Source organism: Physeter macrocephalus, chromosome 4 (assembly GCF_002837175.3).
Source record: "Physeter macrocephalus isolate SW-GA chromosome 4, ASM283717v5, whole genome shotgun sequence".
Classification (NCBI taxonomy): Eukaryota; Metazoa; Chordata; class Mammalia; order Artiodactyla; family Physeteridae; genus Physeter; species Physeter macrocephalus.
The window spans coordinates 59,651,410-59,676,919 of NC_041217.1; the positions used below are offsets into that span (position 1 = coordinate 59,651,410).

The 25,510-nt window shown below is 43.7% G+C and overlaps 1 protein-coding gene across 1 annotated transcript in view; it reads right to left on the reverse strand.

The window, feature by feature from the left end:
- The window catches only part of GPA33 (glycoprotein A33), a 47,122-nt gene that overhangs the window by 7,517 nt on the left and 14,095 nt on the right, over positions 1–25,510 (reverse strand). The window contains exons 2-4 of the mRNA XM_007114731.4: positions 24,459–24,613; positions 20,818–21,034; positions 11,575–11,727 (exon numbers count right to left, since the gene is read on the reverse strand). Of these exons, the coding sequence (XP_007114793.2) occupies positions 11,575–11,727; positions 20,818–21,034; positions 24,459–24,613 (525 nt within the window). The remainder of the gene's footprint in view (positions 1–11,574; positions 11,728–20,817; positions 21,035–24,458; positions 24,614–25,510) is intronic.

Sequence of the window (25,510 nt, forward strand, 5' to 3'; positions counted from 1 at the left end):
TTTGCGGTACGCAGGCCTCTCACTGCTGTGGCCTTTCCCGTTGCGGAGCACAGGCTCCAGACGCGCAGGCTCAGTAGCCATGGCTCACGGGCCCAGCCGCTCTGCGGCATGTGGGATCTTCCAGGACCGGGGCACGAACCCGTATCCCCTGCATCGTCAGGCGGACTCTCAACCACTGCGCCACCAGGGAAGCCCCAGGCTTCTTAATATGGATGTAACATTACAGATCTGGCCCTAGAAATCACTCCAGCTTAACCTCTTGCCAGTTCGCCTGGTGTCCAATCCTTTCCCTGCCCAATTCCACTCTACTGCAAGATTGTATCTCGGTGTGGATTTTTCTTGTCTGGATGTGCTTCCTCAAATACAATGTCCTCTGATTCTTCCAACAATCTTGTATGGTAGATGGAACAAATATTTCTATCTCCAATATCATAGTGGTAACTGGAGGCTTAGAGAAGTCAAGTGACTTGCCCAAGGTCACAAAATTAAGAAATGGCAAAACAGTAACAAAAATTCCATTTTAGGTCTAGAACTCCCTGGAGAAGTTGACAACTTACTTTAAAAAAATTATAGAAAAGAGAACAGAGAGGGTGATAAGGAGAAGAGCATTCCAGGACCTTCCAGATCATAGATGAAGAAGAAACACAGTTCATGAGTAAGTGCCCTGTTGTGGTCGCCAAAAGCACACCACAAAGGAGGACGTGGATCCAGGTGTCCTGCAGCACCACCTGCAGGAACAGGCTGTGTGATTTTAAAGGCTAGCATCGTACAGAAACACATTTATTTTCAAGATGAGGGCTCCCTAACCAAGAAACTTTGTGAACAAAATTCCATATTTGATGGGGTGACCAACAAACCTATCTTACACTATTGAGCCTGTGGAACTGCCAAGTACAGACTCACATTTTATGGGAATCGGTCTGAGAAGACACACCCAAAGGTGTGCTTATCCACATATCCACATCTATAGTATGAAAGAAATTGGGCTTCTGGTTGGAGACAAGATGGCAGAGTAGAAGGACTTGAGCTCAACTTCTCTCAAAAAACACCAAAATCACAACTAACTGCTGAATAACTATCAACAAAAAAGACTGGAACTTATCAAAAAAGATATTCTACAACCAGAGACAAAGAAGAAGCCACAACAAGATGAGGTTCTCCCACAGGAGTGAGTTCTGAGCCCCACATCATGCTTCCCAGCCTGGGGGTCTGGCATCAGGAGGAGGAGGCCCCAGAACACTTGGCTTTGAAGGCCAGTGGGGTTTGATTGCAGGAACTCCATAGGACTGGGGGAAATAGAAATGCCACTCTTGGAGGGTGCGCACAGGTCTCGTGTGAACTGGGACCCAGGGAAAAAGCAGTGATTTCATAGGAGCCTGGACCAGACATACCTGCTGGTCTTGACTGGTGGGGGGTGTCTCCTGGGAAGGTGGGGGGTGGAAATGGCTCACTGTGGGGACAAGCACTGGTGGCAGAGGTACTGGGGTACTCATTGGTATGAGCTCTCCTGGAGGTCACCATTTTGCCACCAAGACCCAGCCCCACCCAACAGCATGTAGGCTCCAGTGCTGGGATGCCTCAGGTCAAACAACAAACAGGGCAGGCACACAGCTCCACCCATCAGCACACAGGCTTCCTAAAATCTTCCTGAGCCCACAGCAACCTCTAAACACACCCCTAGACACAGCCTTGCTCACCAGAGGGATAAGACACAGTTCCACTCACCAGTGTGCAGGAACCAGTCCCTCCCACCAGGAAGCCTGCACAAACCTCTAGAACATCCTCACCCACCAGGGGGCAGACACTGGAAGCAAAAGGAACTAAAACCACGCAGCCTAGGGAATGGAAATGGCAAAGGAATATGTTTCAGATGAAGGAACAAGATAAAACCCCAGAAGAACAACTAAGTAAAGTAGAAATAGGAGGTCTACCTGAAAAAGAACTTAGAGTAATGAGAGTGAAGACAATCCAAGATCTCAGAAAAAGAATGGAGGCACAAACCAAGATACAAGAAATGATTAATAAAGAGCTAGAAGATACACAGAACAAACAAACAGACATGAATAATGCAATAACTGAAATGAAAAGTACACTAGAAGGAATTAGTAACAGAATAATTGAGGCAGAGAATGGATAAGTGAGCTGGAAGACAGAATGGTGGAAATCTCTAGATGATCCAAGATCTTGGAAAGAGAATGGAGGCACGGGTCAAGAAGATACAAGAAAAATTTAACAAAGAACTAGAAGAACTAAAGAACAAACAAACAGAGATGAACAAGACAGTAACTGAAATGAAAAATACACTAGAAGAAATCATTAGCAGAATAACTAAGGCAGAAGAATTGGTAAATGACCTGGAAGACAGAATGGTGGAAATCTCTGCCATGGAACAGAATAAAGAAAAAAGAATGAAAAGAAATGGGAACAGTTTAAGAGACCTCTGGGACAACATTAGAAACACCAACATTTTCGTTAGAGGGGTCCCAGAAGGAGAAGAGAGAGAAAGGGCCATAAAAACTATTTGAAGAGATAATAGCTGAAAACTACCCTAAAATGGGAAAGGAAACAGTCAACCAAGTCCAGGAAGTGCAGAGAGTCCCATACAGGATAAACCCAAGAAGGAACATGTCAAGACACATATTAATCAAACTGACAAAAATTAAAGACAAAGAGAAAATATGAAAAGCAACAAGGGAAGAGCAACAGGTAACATACAAGGGATTCTCCATAAGGTTTTCAGCTGATTTTTCAGCCAAAACTCTGCAGGCCAGAAGGGAGTGGCATAATATATTTAAAGTGATGAAAAGGGAAAACCTACAAACAAGAATACTCTACCCAGCAAGGCTCTTGTTCAGATTTGACAGAGAAATCAAAAGCCTTACAGACAAGCAAAAGCTAAGAGAATTCAGCACCACCAAACCAGGTTTACAACAAAGCTAAAGGAACTTCTCTGGGCAGAAAAGAAAAGACCATAACTAGAAACAAGAAAATTACAAATGGAAAAACTCACCAGTAAAGGTAAACATACATTAAAGGCAGGAAATCATCCATACACAAATATGATATCAAAACCACTAATCATGAGAAGAGAAGAGTACAAATGCAGGATATTGGAAATGCATTTGAAATCAAAAGACCAGCCACTTAAAACAATCTTGTATATGTATAGTCTGCTATATCAAAACCTCATGATAGGGACTTCCCTGGTGGTCCAGTGGTTGGGACTTTTTCTTCCAATGTGGGGGGTGTGGGTTCGGTCCCTAGTGGGAGAACTGGGATCCCACATGCCTCGCAGCCAAAGGGCCAAGGCATAGAATAGACGCAGTGTTGTGACATATTCAACGAAGGCTTTAGAAATGGTCCACATCAAAAAAAAAAAAAAATCTTTAAAAACAAAAATAACCTCCTGATAACCGCAAACTGAAAATCTACAATAGATACACACACACAAAAGAAAAAGGAATCCAAACAGAACACTAAAGTGAGTTATCAAATCACAACAGAAGTGAACAAAAGACTAAGGAGGAAAAAAAGACCTACAAAAACAAATCCAAAACGATTAACAAAATGGCAATGAGAACATACATATCAGTAAATACCTTAAACATATATGGATTAAATACTCCAAGCAAAAGACATAGACTGGCTGAATGGATACAAAAACAAGACCTGTATATATGCTGTCTACAAAAGACACACTTCAGATCTAGAGACACATACAGACTGAAAGTGAGGGGATGGAAAAAGATATTCCATGCAAATGGAAATCAAAAGAGAGCTGGAGTAGCAATACTCATATCAGGCAACATAGACTTTAAAATAAAGACTGTTACAAGAGACAAAGAAGGACACTACATAATGATCAAGGGATCAATCCAAGAAGGAGCTATAATAAATATATATCCACCCAACATAGGAGCACCTCAATACATAAGGCAAATGTTAACAGCCATAAAAGGAGAAATCAACAGTAACACAATAATAGTAAGGGACTTTAACATCATACTTACATCAATGGACAGATCATCCAGACAGAAAATCAATAATGAAACACAGGCCTCAAATGTCACATTAGACCAAATAGGCTTAATTGATATTTATAGAGCATTCCATCCAAAAGCAACAGAATACACCTTCTTCTCAAGTGCACATGGAACATTCTCCAGGATAGATCACATGCTGGGCCACAAAGACAGCCTCAGTAAATTTAAGAAAATTGAAATCATATCAAGCACCTTTTCTGACCACAACACTACGAGATTAGAAATCAACTACAAGAAAAAAACTAAAAAACAAAAACACATGGAGGCTAAACAATATGCTACTAAACAGCCAATGGATCACTGAGGAAATCAAAAATACCTAGAGACAAGTGAAAATGAAAACATGATGATTCAATATATGCCAATAATATGGACAACCTGGAAGAAATGGACAAATTCTTAGAAAAGCACAACCTCCCGAGACTGAACCAGGAAGAAATAGAAAATATGAACAGACCAATCACAAGACTGAAATTGAAACTATGATTAAAACACTCTCAACAAACAAAATTCCAGTACCAGAGGATGATTCAAAACCTATGGGACACAGCAAAAGCAGTTCTAAGAGAGAAGTTTATAGCAATACAATCTTACCTCAGGAAACAAGAAAAATCTCAGATAAACCACCTAACCTTACACCTAAAACAACTAGAGAAAGAAGAATGAAAAAAATATAAAATTAGTAGAAGGAAAGAAATCATAAAGATCAGAGCAGAAATAAATGAAATAGAGATGAAGAAAAACTACAAGCAGCTATATGCCAATAATATGGACAACCTGGAAGAAATGGACAAATTCTTAGAAAAGCACAACCTCCCGAGACTGAACCAGGAAGAAATAGAAAATATGAACAGACCAATCACAAGACTGAAATTGAAACTATGATTAAAACACTCTCAACAAACAAAATTCCAGTACCAGAGGGCTTCACAGGTGAATTCTATCAAACATTTAGAGAAGAGTTAACACCTATCCTTCTGAAACTCTTCCAAAAAATGGCAGAGGAAGGAATATTCCCAAACTCATTCTATGAGGCCACCATCACCCTGATACCAAAACCAGTCAAAGATACCACAGAAAAAGAAAATTACAGGCCAACATCACTGATGATCATAGGTGCAAAAATCCTCAAGAAAATACTAGCAAGCCAAATCCATAATACATTAAAAGAATCATACACCATGACCAAGTGGGATTTATCCCAGGGATGCAAGGATTTTTCAGTATCCACAAATCAGTCAGTGTGATACACCACATTGACAAATTGAAAAATAAAAACTATATGATCATCCCAATAGATGCAGAAAAAGCTTTTGACAAAATTCAACACCGATTTACGATAAAAACTCCAGAAAGTGGGCATAGAGGAAACGTACCTCAACATAATAAAGACCATATATAATAAACCCACAGCTGACATCATACTCAATGGTGAAAAGCTGAAATCATTTCCTCTAAGATCAAGAACAAGACAAGGATGTCTGCTCTTGCCACTTTTATTCAACATAGTTTTGGAAGCCACGGTAATCAGAGAAGAAAAGGAATCCAAATTGGAAAAGAAGAAGTAAAACAGTCACTGTTTGCAGATGACATGATACTATACATGGAAAATCCTAAAGATGCTACCAGAAAATTACTAGAGCTCATCAATGAATTCGATAAAGTTGCAGGATACAAAATTAACACAGAGGAATTTCTTGCATTCCTATACACTAACAATGAAAGATCCAAAAGAGAAATTAAGGAACAGTACCATTTACCATTGCATCAAAAAATAAAATACCTAGGAATAAACCTACCTCAGGAGGCAAAAGACCTGCATTCTGAAAACTATAAGACACTGATGAAAAAATTGAAGATGACACAAACAGATGGAAAGATATACCATGTCCCTGGACTGGAAGAATCAATATTGTCAAAATAACTATACTCCCCAAGGCAATCTACAGATTCAATGCAAAGCCTATCAAATTACCAATAGCATTTTTTGCAGATCTAGAACAAAAAATCTTAAAGTTGGTATGGAAACACAAAAGACCCCAAATAGCCAAAGCAATCCACAGAATGTAAAACAGAGCTGGAGGAATCAGGCTCCCTGACTTTAGACTACAAAGCTGCAGTAATCAAAACAGTATGGGACTGGCACAAAGACAGACTTTTAGATCAATGGAACAGGACTCAAAGCCCAGAAATAAACCCACTCATCTATGGTCAATTAATCTATGACAAAGGAGGCAAGAATATACAATGGAGAAAAGACAATCTCTTCAATAAGTGGTTCTGGGAAAACAGGACAGCCACATGTAAAAGAATGAACATAACATTCTCTAACACCATACACAAAAATAAACTCAGAATGGATTAAAGAACTCAATGTAAGACTGGACACTATAAAACTCATAGAGGAAAATATAGGCAGAACTGTGTTTGACATAAATCACAGAAATATCTTTTTGGATCCACCTCTTAGAGTAATGAAAATAAAACCAAAAATAGACAAATGGGACCTAATTAAACTTAAAAGATTTTGCACAGCAAAGGGAACCATAAACAAAATGAAGAGACAACCCACAGAGTGGGAGAAAATATTTGCAAAAGAAGCAACCGACATGGGATTAATCTCCAAAATATACAAACAGCTCATGCAGCTCTATGTAAAAAAACAAACAACCCAATCAAAAAAATTGGCAGAAGATCTAAATAGACATTTCTCCAAAGAAGACATACAGATGGCCAAAAAGCACATGAAAAGATGCTCCATGTCACTAATTATCAAAGAAATGCAAATCATAGCTACAATGAGGTATCACCTCACTCCAGTCAGAATGGCTGGCATCAAAAAGTCTACAAACCATAAATGCTGGAGAGGGTGTGGAGAAAAGGGAACCCTCCTACACTGTTCGTGGGAATGTAAATTGGTACAGCTACTAGGGAGAACAGTATGGAGGTTCCTTAAAAAACTGAAAATAGAGCTACCATATGATCCAGCAATACCACTCCTGGGCATATATCTGAAGAAAACCATACTTTGAAAAGATACATGCACCCCTGTGTCCATTGCAGCACTATTTACAACAGCCAAGACATGGAAGCAACCTAAATGTCCATCAACAGATGAATGGATAAAGAAGATGTAGTACATATATACAATGGAATATTACTCAGCCATAAAAAAGAATGAAATAATGCCATTCGTAGTAACATGGATGAACCTAGAGATTATCATACTAGGTGAAGTAAGTCAGAGAAAGACAAATAGTATGTGATATCACTTATAAGTGGAATCTAAAAAAATGATACAAATGAACTTATTTACAAAACAGAAACAGACTCACAGACTTAGAAAAACTTATGGTTACCAAAGGGGAAAGGTGGTGAGGGGAGGGATAAATTAGGAGTTTGGGATTAACATATACACACTACTATACATAAAATTGATAATCAACAAGGACATACTGTATAGCACAGGGAACTCTACTCAATATTCTATAATAACCTAAATGGGAAAAGAATCTGAAAAAGAATAGATATATGTATATGTAAAACTGAATCACTTTGCTGTACACCTGAAACAGACACAACGTTGTAAATCAACTATAATATAAAATAAAAATTTTTTAAAAGGAAAGAAAAAATTATAAAAGTACTGGATGCTCATTACAAGAATTTATACATGTATTACATTATATCATTACAAAAATATATACATATTATACAAGAATTTATGACATAAAACTATTACTTCAATTCAGTCCAATGTTTATATGCTCATCACATCAACTCAAAACAAGATGATCAGGGTCCCTGTCCTCTTGGCGTTTCCAGTATATAAGAGAAGACAGACATGAAACAATGGTGATTACAGGGTGTTTTATAGAGTTCAAAATGGAAGTGCAATTTGATCTTAATCTCACTTGAAGGGTCAGGGAAAGCCTCTATGAAGAGCAGAGAATAAAATAAAAACCATCTGTAATATCACCAGCTGTAAATAACAGCACTTTGATTTGAAGTTATTTTCTTCCAATCTTTTTCACATACACTTTCTTCAGATTCTTCCCTTGAAACCCAGCATGCTATTCTCTGGGTACTCATTTTCTATAAAATGCTACCCCTTCTATCCTAGAATTCCATACCTTGGTGCATTTTCTGGAATACTGCTTACATGTGATGTTAATATATGTTACTGAGAAAGGGGTCTATGACTAAAGCAAGTTTAGAAATCATTGAGTTAGAGCTTCTGATGTGCTAATGAGCACTGGGCATCTCCAACAGGGGGTTTCGATATTAATGGCCTCATTTTCTAAGCCAATTGGATTTTTATATTTTTAAGAGGCATCTTGAAGGAACACAAGAGCATTCTGGGAAATGCTCTATGACCCTGGGCAATGTTTCAGGGGTGTATAGCTCTTATCAGAGTCCCACTATTTTAGCACGTGAAGCTCAGTCTATGTGTTAAATGTACACAGCACATTGCAGACAGATAGAAGGCAGACTACCTCAGACTCCTCCAGGACCTTCCCAATGATCAGAGCCCAGCTTGGAGCTCCTGGCCTTGTTTAGGGTGTGGGAACATGTGGCATTCTAGGCCAGAGTCAGCACTATCCTGCCCCAGTTTATCAAAACAAACAATGGACATTAGAAGCTACTTTTGGATTAACCAGTGCACACACATTGCCACAAGACCTGCTTTGATTCTGATCTGGGGCTCTCAAGCCCCTTTTCTTTTTGTAAAGGACCCAATAGTTCCTGAAATCTGGCTATAATGAATGTTTCTGCTGCAGTGGCGACACCTTGTGGTCAAGAAGGGAGATGCACAGGACAATAGGGCTCCCACATTCCTCTGCTCCAGCTGGGGAGAGAAAGGTTTACCTCCAGAGAAGCCCTGGTCTGCCAGAGACACTGATGTCAAATTGACAAGATTGAACTTTCCTGCCCCTCACCCACCCCCTGATCCCATGTTTTGTCAACAAGCTCGGGCTTCCTTCAAGATCTTCCCTGGCTGCTGGGAGCAGGGCCCATGCCCACCCTTCAGAACATCCTCCCCTAAAGTGCTCCAGCCCCCCTCCCTCCTTCCTTGATATCCAGATTACTGCTCCTTCAGTACATGAATCTCAGCTGACTGGGACAGTTCAGAACTATCACACATGTGATCTCCTCTTACTCTTTTCGTAGCCTTTTGGGAAGGCAGTATAATGATAGTCCCAGGTTTTCACATGAAGATATTGAGGGTCAGAGAGGTTGTGAGTGACTTAAGCTACAAAGTGGAGAATTCAGGACTCAAATCCTTGTTTGCTGATTCCAGATTCCCTGTTCTTTTTACTGCTGGCTTGCCTCCACTGATCCAAGTCAAAGGAAGCAATATCTAATGTTGAGAATTGTGTCTTTAGATGTAGGAGGGTTGAGGAACTCTGCTCTCCAAATTGCCCACTGTGGACTTTTAAAATGTTTTAAAGGTCAGAAAGGGGTTTGGACTGACCCACAGAAGAAGAAGACATAATAGACTTTCTAGGGCCCCATGAGGCAGGGCGGAGCCAAAGGCTTTGAGAACCACTCCCACCTCACAGCACCATCCAGATGCAAGCTTGTGTTGTTATTACCATTAACCATGCCTTTCTGGGTCACTCCCAGGTCCCAATTCTGACTCTGAGTAAATCTTATATAGAGGCAAGATAAATCTTTTCCAAAGTAACTAAGTGAATCTCCCTTTAACCTCCTTTCATGCCCTCAGGTCTCCTCTTTTGGATCACTGAAAAACTAAGCTTTGGTTTCTAACAAGCAGAGGAGTCTTTCCTGATGGAGGCAGGAGAGCTGTGAATGGGGTGCCCGTTTCCTACAGGGCAGAGGCCAGCCTCCCTAGCCTGATGCACAGGCCCTGCATGATCTCTCATTGCCGCTTTTCTTACAGCAGTACCTCCCATCCTTCCTACATGTGTGGTTCCTGTGCTGTTCTCCAAGCTTGGCCTACTCATCCTTGAGGACCCAGTCCAGATAACAGCTAATAATTCTACCAGGCCCTGGTCTCAGTACTTTATACGTACTTTTATTTAATCTTCACAACATCCTTATGAAGTAAATACTAGTTTCATGCCCTTTTTATAAATGTACAAATGAAGGCACAGAGAGGCTAAGTAACTTGCCAAGGTCACACAGCTAACAAGTGGCAAAGCCAGGATTCAAGCCCATGCCGTGCTCCTAACCAACATGATCTCCTGTCAGCTCAAGTGCCCCCACCTTGAAGAAACTTTCTTTGACCCCTTTATGCATACTCTGGGTTCCAGCACCACTGGATACAAACTATTGGAGCATTTACCACCTTGTAATCCTCAGCTTTGGGCCCATCTGTACCCACTTTGCTGGAAGGTCAGACCAACCAGCGTCCATGGCTGACCTTCTGCGACCATTGCTGGAGTCCCTGGGCTGTTCACAGGCCAGAGGAGAGCTGCCACATGGTTTTGACACATTCAATAAAAACTTGCCAACCAGAAATATGTAAACAAAACCAGAAGCTTGAAATCCACAATACATCTTCTACTTTACATTGAATAGAGTGGGCTCTACGAATTCCTTTTTTACTTTTAAGAAGTTCTTGTTTTGCCCCCAAACAAATGCACAGTAGAGTGGTGAAGTTCACCCTGGTTTGACCGGATCCCCTGTCTGCATTCACCCGGCAAGGCTCGCTCTCCTGTCCCATCTCCTCAGAACCATTGGCTACATCCAGTGCTCCACCCCCACTTCCTTTCTACCCACACTGGACAGAAAGTCCTCCCAGAAGTGAATCCAATGGGACCTTCCAGGCCTTGTCTTTCTTGATCTTCAGGAGTGGTGAGTGCAGCTGGCCAGGCAGCCAGTGTGCACAGGGGCCAGGGATTCCACTAGGGTTTTCCCACATCAGTTGGCTCCAAGGTAATGACAGTGGGATGTTTATACAGCTCTTTTTTTTTCCTTTCTATTTTTTTTTTCATTTCAGTTTGTTTCCTGACCAAAAGGTCAAATACCAAGCTTCCCTGTACAAAACCAGTCCCCTGACAACCATAGCAGAACCCACCATTTCCTTCCCTGAGAATGTGGGACCCTTACAGCAGACCTGGTCCTGTAGTTGGGTGGGACCATAAAATGGGGGTGAGTTTGGGGGATGGGGATCCCCAGGGGAGTCTGAGATGGACCTGCCTGGGTAGGGGATGGGAATAGGAAATTCCCCACCCTTAAGTGGAGCCATAGAATTAGACTTGAGGCCTTAAATGTATACTTTAGGACATAATCATAATCAAAACTAAAATCCCACCCAGTGCTTTTGCACTGACTGGTTATTGATAGTTGCTTACTCAAGAGAATTCAGTTATGGGGAATAAAGAAAACAAGTTAACATTTACTACGTTATTATTTCTCAAAACAACCTATGAGGTAGGTGCTATTAAGAGAAAATGCTGCTTAGAGAGATGGTCCAAGATATTGCAGTGCCAAATGCAGGGTGGAGGGAAAGGGGCAGCCTTCGGGGTTGGGGGAGGCTGGCCTTCCTTGCTGACCCCATTACCTGGTGCGACTTGACGCTCCTGGTGCAGGACATCATAACTTTTCCAGCTGTACTGAGGGGCTGGGGAGCCCTCCTTTGATTGGCAGGTCAGCTGGATGTTGTTTCCAATCACAGTCTCTCCCTCGATGCTGCAGTCTGGCTTGGAGGGTGACACTGTGTAGGCAGGAGCCAAAGAGAAGCCATGAATTAGTTGGGGCTTGGTGATAGCCACCCCCCACCCCAAACACACACACAAACGTACATACTGCCTTGTTTGTTAACAGACAGAGAAATGTGGAGACCATTCTTAGCTCACAGGCCATGTAAAACAGTCTGAAGCCTGGATTTGGCTGCAGTTTGCCTACCCTTGGTTTCAATGAAATCCTCTCTCTCTGAAGCCCTTCAATGCTAACTTCTTAGGAATGTTCCCTTCAGTTAAGCATTACCGTCTTCCCGTGCTTTGCTGGTAAAATGCAATTGCCACAAGTGACTGGGTGATAGGAGAGACCCCTGGTGGCAGCAGGGTTATGTGCGGGGTGGAGAATGAGGGCTGAGGGGGTGGAGGGGCCAGAAGGAGCAGACACAAGAAAAGGAAAGCCCACAGAAAGGAGGTTACAGGACTTCCCTGGTGGCGCAGTGGTTAAGAATCCACCTGCCAATGCAGGGCACACAGGTTCGAGCCCTGGTCCGGGAAGATCCCACATGCCACGGAGCAACTACGCCCGTGTGCCACAACTGCTGAGCCTGTGAGCCACAACTACTGGAGCCCGTGCTCCACAACAAGAGAAGACACCGCAATGAGAAGTCCACGCACCCCAATGAAGAGTAGCCCCTGCTCACCGCAACTAGAGAAAGCCTACGTACAGCAACGAAGACCCAACGCAGCCAAAAATAATAAACAAATAAAATAAAATTTATTAACAACAAAAAAAAGAAAGGACGTTACCAAAACCAACTGACCACGCTCAACGCACAAGCCTAACCTGATCTCCCAGAATTCCTGAAGACCTTAAGCCAGGGTCTTTCACTCAGCACTGTTAGTTAACATACCACTGTGTAGAGTGGTTTGTTCTACAAAACCTATCGGGCACCTACTGTATGCCTGTCATTGCTGGGTATGGGGATGACATAGTGAGTGAGTTTTCATGTTCAAGGAGTCCAGTGGGGGCAACAGACAAGTAATCAAACAAGGACCAGGCAGGAGGCAAGGATGCTGGGACAGGACAGGCACGACAAGGGACACTGACCCAATCACAAAGCCAATAGTAGATGTGATTGGAGGAGGGGGGCGGTCAGAGAAAGAGAGGGGAGGGCACTCCAGGCAAAGGGAGCAGCCTGTGCAAAGGCCCTGAGGCAAGAAGCATCGAGTATGCCTGGGACTTCAGGTCGTGTCCTTGAGGGTGGGAAGAGGAGGACACCCGGTAGAGAGGACTATTACTGGAATTCCCCAGTGGCAGGCTTGTCCCCTCTGCTTCTTTCTTTATGTGCCCCCTTGGATGGATGCCTTGCCCCAGTAAATAGCGCTGTCCTTTCTACAATCTAGACTGCACAGGTGCATGGTCACTGGGCATGGCGGGTGAATTCCAATCTCTGTTTGGCCCAGAGTTGCCGGGAGAAGCTACCCAGGACGCATCTCTCCCCTCTAGCGCCACAGCCCATGATATTTCCTCTCTGACACTGGAGGTGGTGGCTAGGTGTGCCCCATGTCTCCTGCTATCTTAGTGAGAGCCAGCCAGGCATGGGGTGAGCGTGGGGCAAATCAGAGGCATTTCCTACTGCCACCCCCAATCGGACAGTCCCTAAACCTCAATGGCCCCAGGTTCAAGGACAGGACTCAGGTATCCAGGCCCAGACCCACAGGACTGAAGCAGCCTGGGAAGGGAGAGGCTGCTACCCACGGGCTACTCTCACAAGCTGCCCTCCCATCCTCCCTATTGACCCAGGAAGCAGGCACCTGGGGGCCAGAGAAAGTGAGCATCACTTCCGAGGAGACCCGAACCAGGTCAAGGTTGCTAAGCCAAGCTTCATCTCTTGAGCGCTCCAGAGGGACAGGAATATCCCTCCCCACCCATCAAAACTGTCACCTTTGTTTCCAGGTATGCCTTTACCAGGAAGCTAAGCCTTTATTCCACAAAAAGAGAGCCGGCCACAAATATAATACCACCTTCGAAGTCTCAGACTGACTCAAGAGTCATGCTAAATGTGCATGACTGGTAGCCAAGCCTTTCCACAACCGGGTTTCTTTGTAATACAAGCCAAAAAGGGGAGAGAAGGGACTGGGGCAAATGAGCACCTAGAGAAACACAGAAAACCATGCTGAACATATCCGAAGACTAGCTTTCTTTTTTAAATGCCAATAGCTACCGTTTGCCATTAGGCAGTGGTTTTTTTGTTTTGTTTTGTGTTTAATATTTATTTATTTATTTGGCTGCACGGGGTCTCAGTTGCAGCATGCTAGTTGCCGGCATGCAAACTTGGTTGTGGCCTGTGGGATCTAGTTCCCCGACCAGGGATCAAACCCCGGCCCTCTGCATCGGGAGCACGGAGTCTTAGCCACTGGACCACCAGGGAAGTCCCAAGATTAGCTTTCTTATACCACCATTTGTTGAGGGAAAATTATTAAAAGCACACCCTTAATCCACTCCGAGGCAGCAGTAGAGATAATGGCAAACAAGGACCAACCATCCCCTAAGAGACCCACCTTATGGAGGAATGTATCAGGGTCCTGTCCCAGGGTCCTTAACCTCGGCCGCCAAACTGCCTTCCCGGCTCACCTCATCCTAGGCATCCCCAGCCCTCGCTCAGTTCAGACCCCTCCCTGAATCTCCCCTCCTCAGTCCCCACCATCAAGAACAGCTAGGACTTTGAATCAGACAGATCTCTTTCAGACTGCCCTTCCACCCGCTGCGGGGGGGTGTGAGACCCGCGGGGACTCCTGTGGATCTCGAATTCTCCGTTGGTGTGTCCCATCTCCCCAAACAGAATACAGATACCACCTGAATACTTATAGAGGGCGGAGTGACGGGAGGGAGCCGGGGACCCTGTGGGTTCCCAGGCCTCTTCAAAGCCTGCAACTCCCGCCGCAGACGTCAGGGGGCGCCAGAGGCCGGGTAGACGACCCACCCTGCCCGGCGGCGCCAGGTCCCCGGTACCCGGGCCAGGTGGTTTCCCCGCGGTGACCAAGAGGGCGCGCGCTCCCCCTCGGTCCGGAAGCTCCGTGTTCGCGCCAGTTTACTGTGAGGTCACGCAGCCCGAGTGGGTGGACCCACATAATTAAAGCCCTTCTGCCTAAAATTAGCCCAGCAGCAAAGCCATTCGGAAAGAAAACTTTTTAAAAAAAGGATTTTTACTGGGTTTCTTAACATATAGTACCAAATTATCTTTTTTTAAAGCAAAACATTCTTTTCACCGAGTTGCATAATCTCAGATTAAATTTGTAGCCTTTGCCCTTCGAGTTAACTAATTCCTCTCTTAAAATGCAGCTGGCCCTGAGAGGGGAGGGGAAATCGGGATATTCGCACCTGAGTGGGTTCCCGCTGCCTTCCCCGAAACCAGCTTGCTGCCAGGAGAAAATGGGAGCTATTTAAGGGAAACCAGAAGGAGACAGAATTAGCCCAAGAAGGACCAGGTGGGTCCAAATGAGGGACTCAGCTGCGGGTGAATCAGGCCAAGGGGAGGGATGGGAGTGGGGTGGGTGACGGGGCAGTGCAGAATACAGAAGAGAAACAGGAGAAAACTGCTCATTTTCCTGGCTGGGTAGTATCTCCCCCAGGAGCTAATGCAAATAAAATTAACCGCTATGCACGCAAAACGGTTTGATGCAACATTAATTACAATAACTTAAATTGGAAACAGCCTGAGTGTCCAGTCCAGAGACAGAGGGGCTCTGCGTCCGCTTGCTGGAGTGGCATGAAGCTTAAAGAACAGTAAGTGCTAAGATAGCAGGAAGTGTTAGGTGATGTGGAATGAAAAGAGAAAAGTGCCAGTCGTTAAGCTACAAATTCAGTTATGTACATAAATAAGCATGTGGATAGGATCTGGAAGAAAACATGGAGAAATATAAAACCCAGTGATATAGGTGAATGTTTTTCTTTTCTTGTTTCTTCTTCTTTTTTTAAATTAGTATTTTTTTAAAGAGGCAAGGGATCACCAAACACAGCTATTTGTTTATTTGTGTTTGGACTAAGGTTGTTGTAGCCGGGGAATAAGAACAGGACAGCAGAGCAGAAATAGGCTTCTTTCTAACAACCTTCTGTGCGTTAGATATTTTGACATAAGGAGCCCTCCACAAATAGGTAGGTCCCCTGATTCAATGGAGCGGAAGAAAAACACATCATGGCACTCCACCTAGTCTGGGGCAACTAAAACACAGCTGTAAAAATGCTCTAAGATGATAAAATGTGGTGGTGTCAGCCTTGTCCATGAGATTAGGGGAGGATGTTCCTAAAGCTCTAAGACCATCAGAGCTCCTCATGAAAACCCTGAAATAAACATCCATGCACTCACAGGGTGGCAGGGCTTCAGTGTCCCAGACCCTAAGCTGAGACTTTCAGTGTGAAAGAGCAATTACAGAATCTCAGTTTTCAGTGAGTGATGTTTCCAAGATGGGTATGTCCTATGGACAAATGAAGGCAATGGGCACATCCAGGGCTGGCATTGCTCTGCCCCTTCAACCTTCTTTTGCTGGCATGCGCTCAGGAAGGGAAAAACACAAGTTAATGCTGTGACATGATAAAACATATTGGAAAGTCTACATCTGCCATAGAGTGAAAGAGAGAGTATACCGATAAGTAAACCTAGAAGAGTTTGGGAATCATCCAGAATTAGAAGGGCTGCTGGTTGGGAATGGCAAACTTATAGGGTGGAATGGTGAAGGGCTTTGGATTTGATTTCCATCAAAGCTTGGACAACTTCTAGTGGTCATTTAAGCTCTCAAGTCTCAGTGTTCCCTTCTATTAAATATGAGTGTTAATACCCACTTTCATAGATGTATTGCAAAGGTTAAATGAGATCATATCCATAAAGCACTTAGTAAGATGCCTGGCACATAGCAGGCCCTCAATAAATGATAGCTGTTATGATTGTGAATTTGTGTTATTCATAACAACTCTATACAGGCAAAGGTCATTGGAAGTAGATGGTAGTTTTCCCTCCATTTAAGAGGGATCACTTTGGTTTTCAGAGCAGGAAGACACAGAGATTGGGTATTTGGTTACATGGAATGGGTGCAGTTTCCTGCCCTCCTCCTATACAACTAAGTAAACACCTTAATCCTCATTTGGCCACAGAAAGTCTGGAATTCTATCATTAGAGATTCACCAATTTTGAAGGTCAGGAAATCTGATATACCATCTTCCTTAATATCATTAAAATGTCATTCCTTTGCAAATTAAAATGCAAATTGAATATAATTCCAAACAACTTTTTTTAACTAAGCAAAGTGATTTTAAAATTAATATGAAAGAATAAATGTGTAAAAACTGACAAAAATTTTTGGAAAAGTTTAGTAAGAGAAGATATTACACAGTGCCAGACCTTAAAAGCCAACTACACAAATACTGATAATTCTAAATATATATGTGTGCATGTGTGTATGTGTGTCCGTGCGTCTGTATGTCTGTATATCTCAACATTGACTACAGACAACAGACATACTGTAATCAAAAGCAAATGATAGTGGCATAGGAATAATCAAAAGGAAAATAAATAAAATAAGGAATAAAAGACAGCCATGTATATGTAAGAACTTAATATGTGACAAAGCTGGGATTCCAGTGGGAAAATAGTTGTTTCTTTGATATAATAAACGATGCTGATGTAATTGGCTATCCATTTGGAAGAAAACAAAGACCCTTAGAATCCTATGTTCAAAAATAAATTCCAGATAAAACAAAATCTAAGGATAAAAAATAAGACTTACAGACATAAGAAAAAAACATTAAGTTCATTTTTATAACCCCAAAGGTGGGAGTGAGAGACCTTGTGCAAGACAAGAGACCCTAAATCCATAACAGAAAACATCAGCAGGATACAGAGGGGACTTCTCCTGTGTCTCAGAGTTTCCACTAAAACCTTCAGGTTGAGGCTCTGAATGGTAAGTGTCCTCAGTACTGAGGAGAGGCATGAGAAACATCCTAGTGACCTTCCCAAGAGCAAATCGGGAATAAAACACAGACCTACTAGAGCATGGCCTTGAGGATATGGGGAGGGGGAAGGGTAAGCTGTGACGAAGTGAGAGAGTGGCATGGACATATATACACTACCAAACGTAGGGTGGATAGCTAGTGGGAAGCAGCCGCATAGCACAGGGAGATCAGGGAGATCAGCTCGGTGCTTTGTGACCACCTAGAGGGGTGGGATAGGGAGGGTGGGAGGGAGGGAGACGCAAGAGGCAAGAGATATGGGGACATATGTATGTGTATAACTGATTCACTTTGTTGTAAAGCAGAAACTAACACACCATTGTGAAGCAATTATACTCCAATAAAGATGTTAAAAAAAACACACAAAAAAACAGTTATCCTCACCCAGAAGGCTCGAGATTCATCTGGGAGATTTCTTTAAAGAGGATTCTCAGGAATAGGGATCCATGAGCATCTCCCCCCTTTTCTTAGGGGAAGGGAAGGAGGTATTTCCCCGCAACTCAGGCCCAGCCAGGGAGGAACCAAGAGAATCCCACATGGAGAATGGGGTTGTCTACTGTCGAGAGCTGGCATCTCTCACTCCTGGCTGAGGTTTGCTGAGGGACAGAAATGGGTAAGTCCCTGCACTGCTACCCCTGGAGCGTGGTGATGGCAGGGCTTTATAGGTGTCCCTGGGTATCTGAGGACCCGTCTGAGGTCAGACTATGGTGCGTGCCCCTTGCCCAGAGAAGCTGGCTGTAGCAGACTGCCGTGGTGGGGTGAGGAGAGTGTGCAGCGGTGAGAGGGGTCTGCCCTCCCAGATGCAAGGTTTAGGAGGGTAATGATGGAGGCTGATTCTTGTCCTACTGAAGGGACTCAGTCCCAGAGAGCTGCTTGCTGGATCAAGGGGAGCCCAGAGTGGACAGCGGAGAGCAGGAGACAGTTGCCATAAGCAGGGGAGGGTGGAAAAGGGGGGTGGATGTGAGAGTCTGGCCAGTGGGTGCACACACTACCTGTGTCAGGTGGATCGCTGGGGGGTGCTGAAGAACCCACTAATGCACCCCACAAAAGAAGCAGTAGTGGGATGTCTGCTATGATTGGGGTTAGCCAAGAGAAAATGGTTAAGTGGCCTGGCTAGGTGAACATGGCCTTGCCTTTTTCCCTTTAACACTCCCTCCCTTGGCCATGACCTCAGAGGAGCCAGAAGTGGGGGTGGGAGGAGGTGGACTAAGGAGAGTAAGAAAACAGACCCAGCCCTTATTCCACTGCTGGTGTCCAAGATTTAGGGGGTCAGCACAAAGTTAAGGAGAGGCGTGACGCTTATTGGATGTTAAATTTAAATACTGACTTGGACTGAACTGATTTTTTTTTTCACCTAGCAAATTAAGAAAATTTACAAAACTTAAAAAGATTGATAGGGCTTCCCTGGTGGCGCAGTGGTTGCGCGTCCGCCTGCCGATGCAGGGGAACCGGGTTCGCGTCCCGGTCTGGGAGGATCCCACGTGCCGCGGAGCGGCTGGGCCCGTGAGCCGTGGCCGCTGAGCCTGCGCGTCCGGAGCCTGTGCTCCGCAACGGGAGAGGCCACAGCAGAGGGAGGCCCGCATACCACAAAAAAAAAAAAAAAAAAAAAAAAAAAAGATTGATAATATTCAGTATTGGTAAGAATACAGGAAAACAGACATGATCACATAATGCTCATGGCAGTGGTGGTTGCTTTGGGGAAAAGTAATTTGCCGGTATGGAGTAACATTTAATGAAGGCATAGCCCTTGACCTAGAAATTCTACTCTTTAAAATTTGTATTTCCTTGATGCCTAATGATGTTAAGCAATAGAAATCCTTCTTTTAAGAATCTATCCAATAGAAACAAATATAACACAGTGAAAAAATACATACATATATATAGTCAGTATTGTTGGTACAAAAAAAAAAATGGAAACAGCCTGAGAATGCTCATCAGTATGGGACACTGGAATAATCATAGTACATCCATGCACGGGAATGTATTCTATTAATAGGTAGATTTGTATGCATTGATCTGGAGAAATGTGCGTGAAACATTGAGAAAAAGTTACAGAATAATCTTTATAATATGATCTCTTTTTTTTAAAGAAAAGTAAAGAAACAAAAAGAAAGTGTGTGTGTGTGTGTGTGTTGAAAGGACATGGAGAAGAGTGTGAAAGAATACACACAAGTACTAGCCTTGGCCACCTTGTTAGCAGTAGGGTGCAAGGGGTAGATGGTTATTCTTTATTCAGGGCTTTATTGTCTGACTCACTACAATGATTCAAAAACCCAGGCAGCCACCTTATGTAATTAAAAATAAAATCCCACTATGTAGTGTAAAGGGGAAAAAATGAAGGAAACATGATCCATTGCTTTGGTTTAAAGTATTGCTACCTCCCACGGTGGGGACCATTTCTTAGAGTGGACACAGGCTGGGTGCTCTCTAAAGTTTTTCCAGTAACTGTTTGACATTGAGTCAGGTGTCTACTTTCTCTTGGCCTCATCTGCAAAATGAAGATACTAAGAGTAGGTGATTGTTCAATTATTCCAAAACTATAAACTCCAATAATAAGCTATTTGTGTAGAAAGAATGTTATCATGGGACATATTTCAGAAGCAGTAGAACCTGATCAATGGTGTGTTGGAGCCGAGGGGTGGGGAGATGGTGGTGTGAAGGGCTTCTACTGATTAGCTGAATTTAGGGCTGGGAAAGATGCCTGACCTGTAAGAGAGTCATTATTTGGCCCCCAGCATCAAAGCAAGGCAGTGAGAGTCTTTACAGTAGGATCTAGGATTTCCCCTTTTCTTCTGTTTAGTAAGTTTGGCATGAAAAAGAGAGGAGCTGGTGTGAAGGAAAGAGCACCGGACAGAGCAGGGACAGAATCTCCAAGGCTGACCCCCAGGGACCACTCCAAATCAGCCCTGACCTTGGCCCTGGGGAGCTGTCTGACCAAACAGAAGAGTATTTGGTTCCAGGGGGAGGGGCAGCACCCCAACCCCTGAGAGAGACGGGGAGAGGGGAGGAGTCTTAGCTCCTGGTCAGGCATTGCTCCCTGGCTTTACCTTACCAGCAGGGTGCCCTGCTCCTCTCACCGCCCCTCTTCCTACCACCCCAGGAAGGAGAAGGAGACACTCACCCAAGACCAAGAGGCGGACGCGTGACTTGGAGACACCATCCAGGTCCGACAGCAGTGAGACAGAGCACTCGTACGTGCCGTTGTCATCCATGGTCAACCGGTCAATGGTGACGGAGGCATCTGACTGCTCAACGTTGCTTGATACATTGGCACGGTTCTGATAAAGTTCACCGTAGATGTAAGTTTTGGTCGAAAATGTCCAGATGAGCACCCTTTCCTGTGAGGAAGAAGAAATACCACTTGGTCTTCAGCCTAAGGCCCTGGCATGATGCTCCAGCCTGTCCTGACTACCCTCATCCACCATTCCCAGGCCCAGGTGTACTGACACACCAACCCTGCAGAACAAAGAGCTCTATACATGGTGTCCATTTGTGGATTCCTCTTATGATATATTTATATGTTTTTAGTGAAAATATTGAAAGCCCAGGGCAGGTAGGCAGTTCATACCAGAGGAGCACGTGTGAGTAAGTGAGGCTTTCACCTCTTGTAACCTCTGGCACCTCTTACCCATTCCATTTTAGTTCATTGTCTGTTCTCAGACCTTCAGTCAACCAATATTTATTGAACACCTACTATGTGCAGGCATTGTGCTAGGTAGCCATCCTTGGCTTCCAAGCCCCCTTTATTTATTTGACTCTCGCCTTTGGAATTTGTTTATTCATTGATATACTTATCATTTATCAGACAGAACATGGTACTAGCTAAGATCACTACTTTGGAGCCAGACTGCCTCAGTTCAAATTCCAGTTCTGCCACTTACTTGTTCTATGACCTTGAGCAAAATGCTGACCTCTCTATGACTCCATTTCTTCACCTACAAAGTGAAGATAATGATAACACTTGTATCATAGGATTTTTGTGAGAGTTAAAGTAGATAATATATGCAAAGCAGATGGCATCGAGCCATGGGCTTGATGAAGCCACCTCGGGTAAATGAGTAGAGAAATGGCAAGTCCCCAAGTTACTTCATTTGGAAAGGTCAGAGAGAGGTCAGAGAGATACGAGCAAAAGCCAAGACGAGGCTACCAGAAAGCCAAGGGAGAGACGTTCCAAGATAGGAAAGTGGTTGATAGTTGGAAAAGCTATGGAGAAATGAAATAAGATGAGGACTGAATCAGCACACTGAATTTAACAAAAGAGAAGCTGCTGCTGGTGATTTCGGTGGAGCATTAGGAGAGGAAGGCAGACCGTGCCAGGTAGGGAAGAGAGTGTGGAGACATAGTGTCAGGTCTGATGCCTGGGCATGCTCTTTACACAAATCAGGAAAAGGTGCTCTAGTTGTTGGACAGACACACCTTTGCCAAGCTAATGGTGGTCAGGTGCCCTGGGCTGGGTACCCAAGTGCATAATCTGCCCAACCACATGCAACAGCCCTGGTAGGGGCAGATAACTCAGGAAGCTTGGCTGAGAAGGGGAGGAGCAACAAGGTGGGAGATGAGGATCTGTCTTGGGCGGTGGGTCCGTCTGTGGATGCTGGTCTTTCCCAGCTCAGTTCTTTTCTGACCTACTGGCTCTGCCAAGGACTCTTCATGCCCCAACACTCCTCTCAATCACAGCTATCCTAAGGCTTCCCCCTCCTGGGATCTCCCCCAAGTCACCCCCCAACCCTTGCTAGGACCTGTCACAATAATCTCCTTGAGGGCATAGGTTAAATCCCTTTCTCTGCACCCTTGCTTGCTCTCAAGGGGATTGCCTCAAATCCTTTAGGAAGTAAGGGATCCATCAGTCAACAAAAGATCTTTAGTATTTATCTCAGCCCTCAGAAGCATGCCTGCCAGAGACCTAACATCTTGTTTGCTGAATACATGTGATGGTGAAAGAACGTGTCTTCAGTTTCTACAAGCTAAAGGCAGCAGCTGCCCTCTCTAGGTTTTTTCCTGGGGTTCTGGAAACAGATAGGACATGTGCTCTATCCCATCAGGGTGCCTTGGGCAACAGACAATAAGGTGCCTTAGGCCAAGATTTGCTCTCCTTTCTCACCGGCCCTGCTGCTCTAGGACTCGGGTGTCCTGGGTTCCCCTTTCTTTTCTGTCAGGGAAAAAGCTAAATGCTTTCACTCTGAGTAGTTGGGGATCTAATGCCAGGCATGTGTGCATTTTAAAAGTAGAACTCACTTTAAAACTCATGAATAGGGACCTCCCTGGCAGTCCAGTGGCTAAGACTCCACGCTTCCACTGCATGGGGTATGGGTTCCGTCCCACTGGGGGAAACTAAGATCCCACATGCTGCACACGTGGTCAAAAAAAAAATTATGAATAGATGTTCCTCTTCTTACAGTTAAAGAAATGTGAATTTGATCAATAATGAGATACTTTTTCACTCACCAAACTGGCGAATATCAAATAGTTTGAGACTACTCTGTGTTAGAGAAATAGGTTCCTACACTGTTGTTGGTGAACATGAAGATTGGTCTGACATCCAATGAAAGCAATTTGACATTATTTATCCAAATTTTAAATTCACATAGCCTTTGACCCAGAAGTTCATTTTTAATCATTTATCTTATATATAAATATATATTTATAAATAATTACAATAATATTTAAAATATACCTAGAGACATATATATAAGGATGTTTATTGCAGCAGTATTTGTAGCAGCAAAATATAGGGAACAAACCAAATGTCCATCATTGGTACGTATAGAGCATTCATAAAATGTGATACTTAATGCAAATATTTAAAAAAGAATGAGATAGATATAAAGGTACTGACATATGGAAAGAGTTCCAAGGTATATTAAGAGGAAAAAAAGCCAAGTGGAGGACAGTATGCATATAGTTTATATAAACATACATATTCATATACATATATGTAAATATATGTCTATGTTTGTGTGTGCATGGTATACATGTGGAGCATCTATAGAAATCCATCCCCAAATCTGGTAATAGTGGTTGCCTTTGGTGAGGGGAATAGGGGACTGGGATTCTAGGGTCAAAAGTAGATGTATTTTCATGTGTGTGAATATATACATTCACATTTTCTTGAATTGGCGTAAAGAATCATTGGAAGGATACACAAGAAGCTAAATCTTAGCCAAAAGTGGTATTCACAATACTGAACGATTGTAGCAGAGATACCAATCAATCAGAATAAATGCTGGCCCCAAAGAACCAGTACCAGTGAAAATTAGCCTTGCTGGGGAGGACGGGGAGCTAGAAGGATTAGGGTGTGGAAACTGGGTAGATGGGACAAGAGGGGCAGGGAGAGGAATGAGACTTCTCAATGTACACTTTCATGATGTTTTAATTTTTGAGCCATGGGATTACTATCTATTCCAAAATAGAAAATAAAATCTTCCCAGAGTCCCCAAAAGAACCCAAACAGGAAAAAACTATAACAAAATTTGGCCTCAAGGGAGAGCGCTATGCTAATCAAAAGGAATGATACAGTTTAGGTCATTTGAGATTGACCAACAGAAAGATGTTTTGGGGAAGGTGACTCTTTCACACTAGAGGTGGCATAATATGGCCCTCCCTGGGTCCAACATTCACTGCTTCCTCCCCACCCATCCCAGCCTGGGCGCTAACTAGGTTTATTCTGCCTAACATTTATTGAATGGCTTTGAAATACTTATCCTCCAAGAGGTCATGGTCAGGTGGTACCCATGATGCTCCCAACTTTTTAAAGATCCTTACCGTATGACTCCTTAGAAGCTTGTCCCATTGGATAAATCCTTCTCGGTTGAGGGAGGAAGTTTGGTAGGTGCATGGAAGGGTAACGCTCTTTCCCCGAGCAGCCCGAAGAACATCCTTTGGGGTTTCCACAGAGATGGCGTGGACAGTCACCCAGACTGGAAAGAAAGTGGGAAGTAACTGACATGGGCATTCATACTCATCGTCCCCTGGACCTCTGAGGGAATGGCCAGTGACGCTCTTCCAGCCACAGCTAGACACACTACAACTGAGATCTCGGCCATGGCACACCAGCTGTTCTCCTCCAGGCCCGGGGTGAAGACAAACATGTGTACCTTGGTTCACCCTGTCCCCATCCCACAGCATCTCAACAAAGTTAATTGCGTTGTGTGATGGGTAAAAGCCTGGCTTTGCGCCTCAGCCCCACTTCTGACACACTGTGTAAACTTTTGTCAGCCTCAGTTCTCATGCATAAAAAGGGACACTAGTATTCTCAGAGCTGTTGGGAGAATTAAACAAGATAATATGTATAAATGCTTTGCTTAATGCCTGGCACATAGAGCGCTCTCAATAAATATTTCCCACCGTCTTTTTTGTTGTGATGATGATGATGATTTATTCATTTATTTAGCAAATATTTATGGAGTGCTTAAATATGGTAAGAAAGTTGATGAATAAGATTAAGTCAAGGTAAAGAGAGAGAGGGTTCTCCCAGGGGAATTTATTCTGTATAAGTTTATCAGAAAAAAGATGAGAAAAAGAGTGTGGCCACATCAGTATCTCTCATCACATACCTTCTTACCATGTGACTTTGACGCTCCTCCATCAAGAGGTAGGGTCTATGTCCCCACCCCTTGAATCTGGGCTGACCTATGACTACAGTGTGAGTGACGCACCCATTTGGCAGAAGCTCTAGTAAATGGATTTCCTTCCTATGTAGTCTGGATACCCTTTAAACTGATGACTTTTTTTTTTTTTTTTTTTGCGGTAAGTGCGGGCCTCTCACTGCAGTGGCCTCTCCCGTTGCGGAGCACAGGCTCCGGACGCGCAGACTC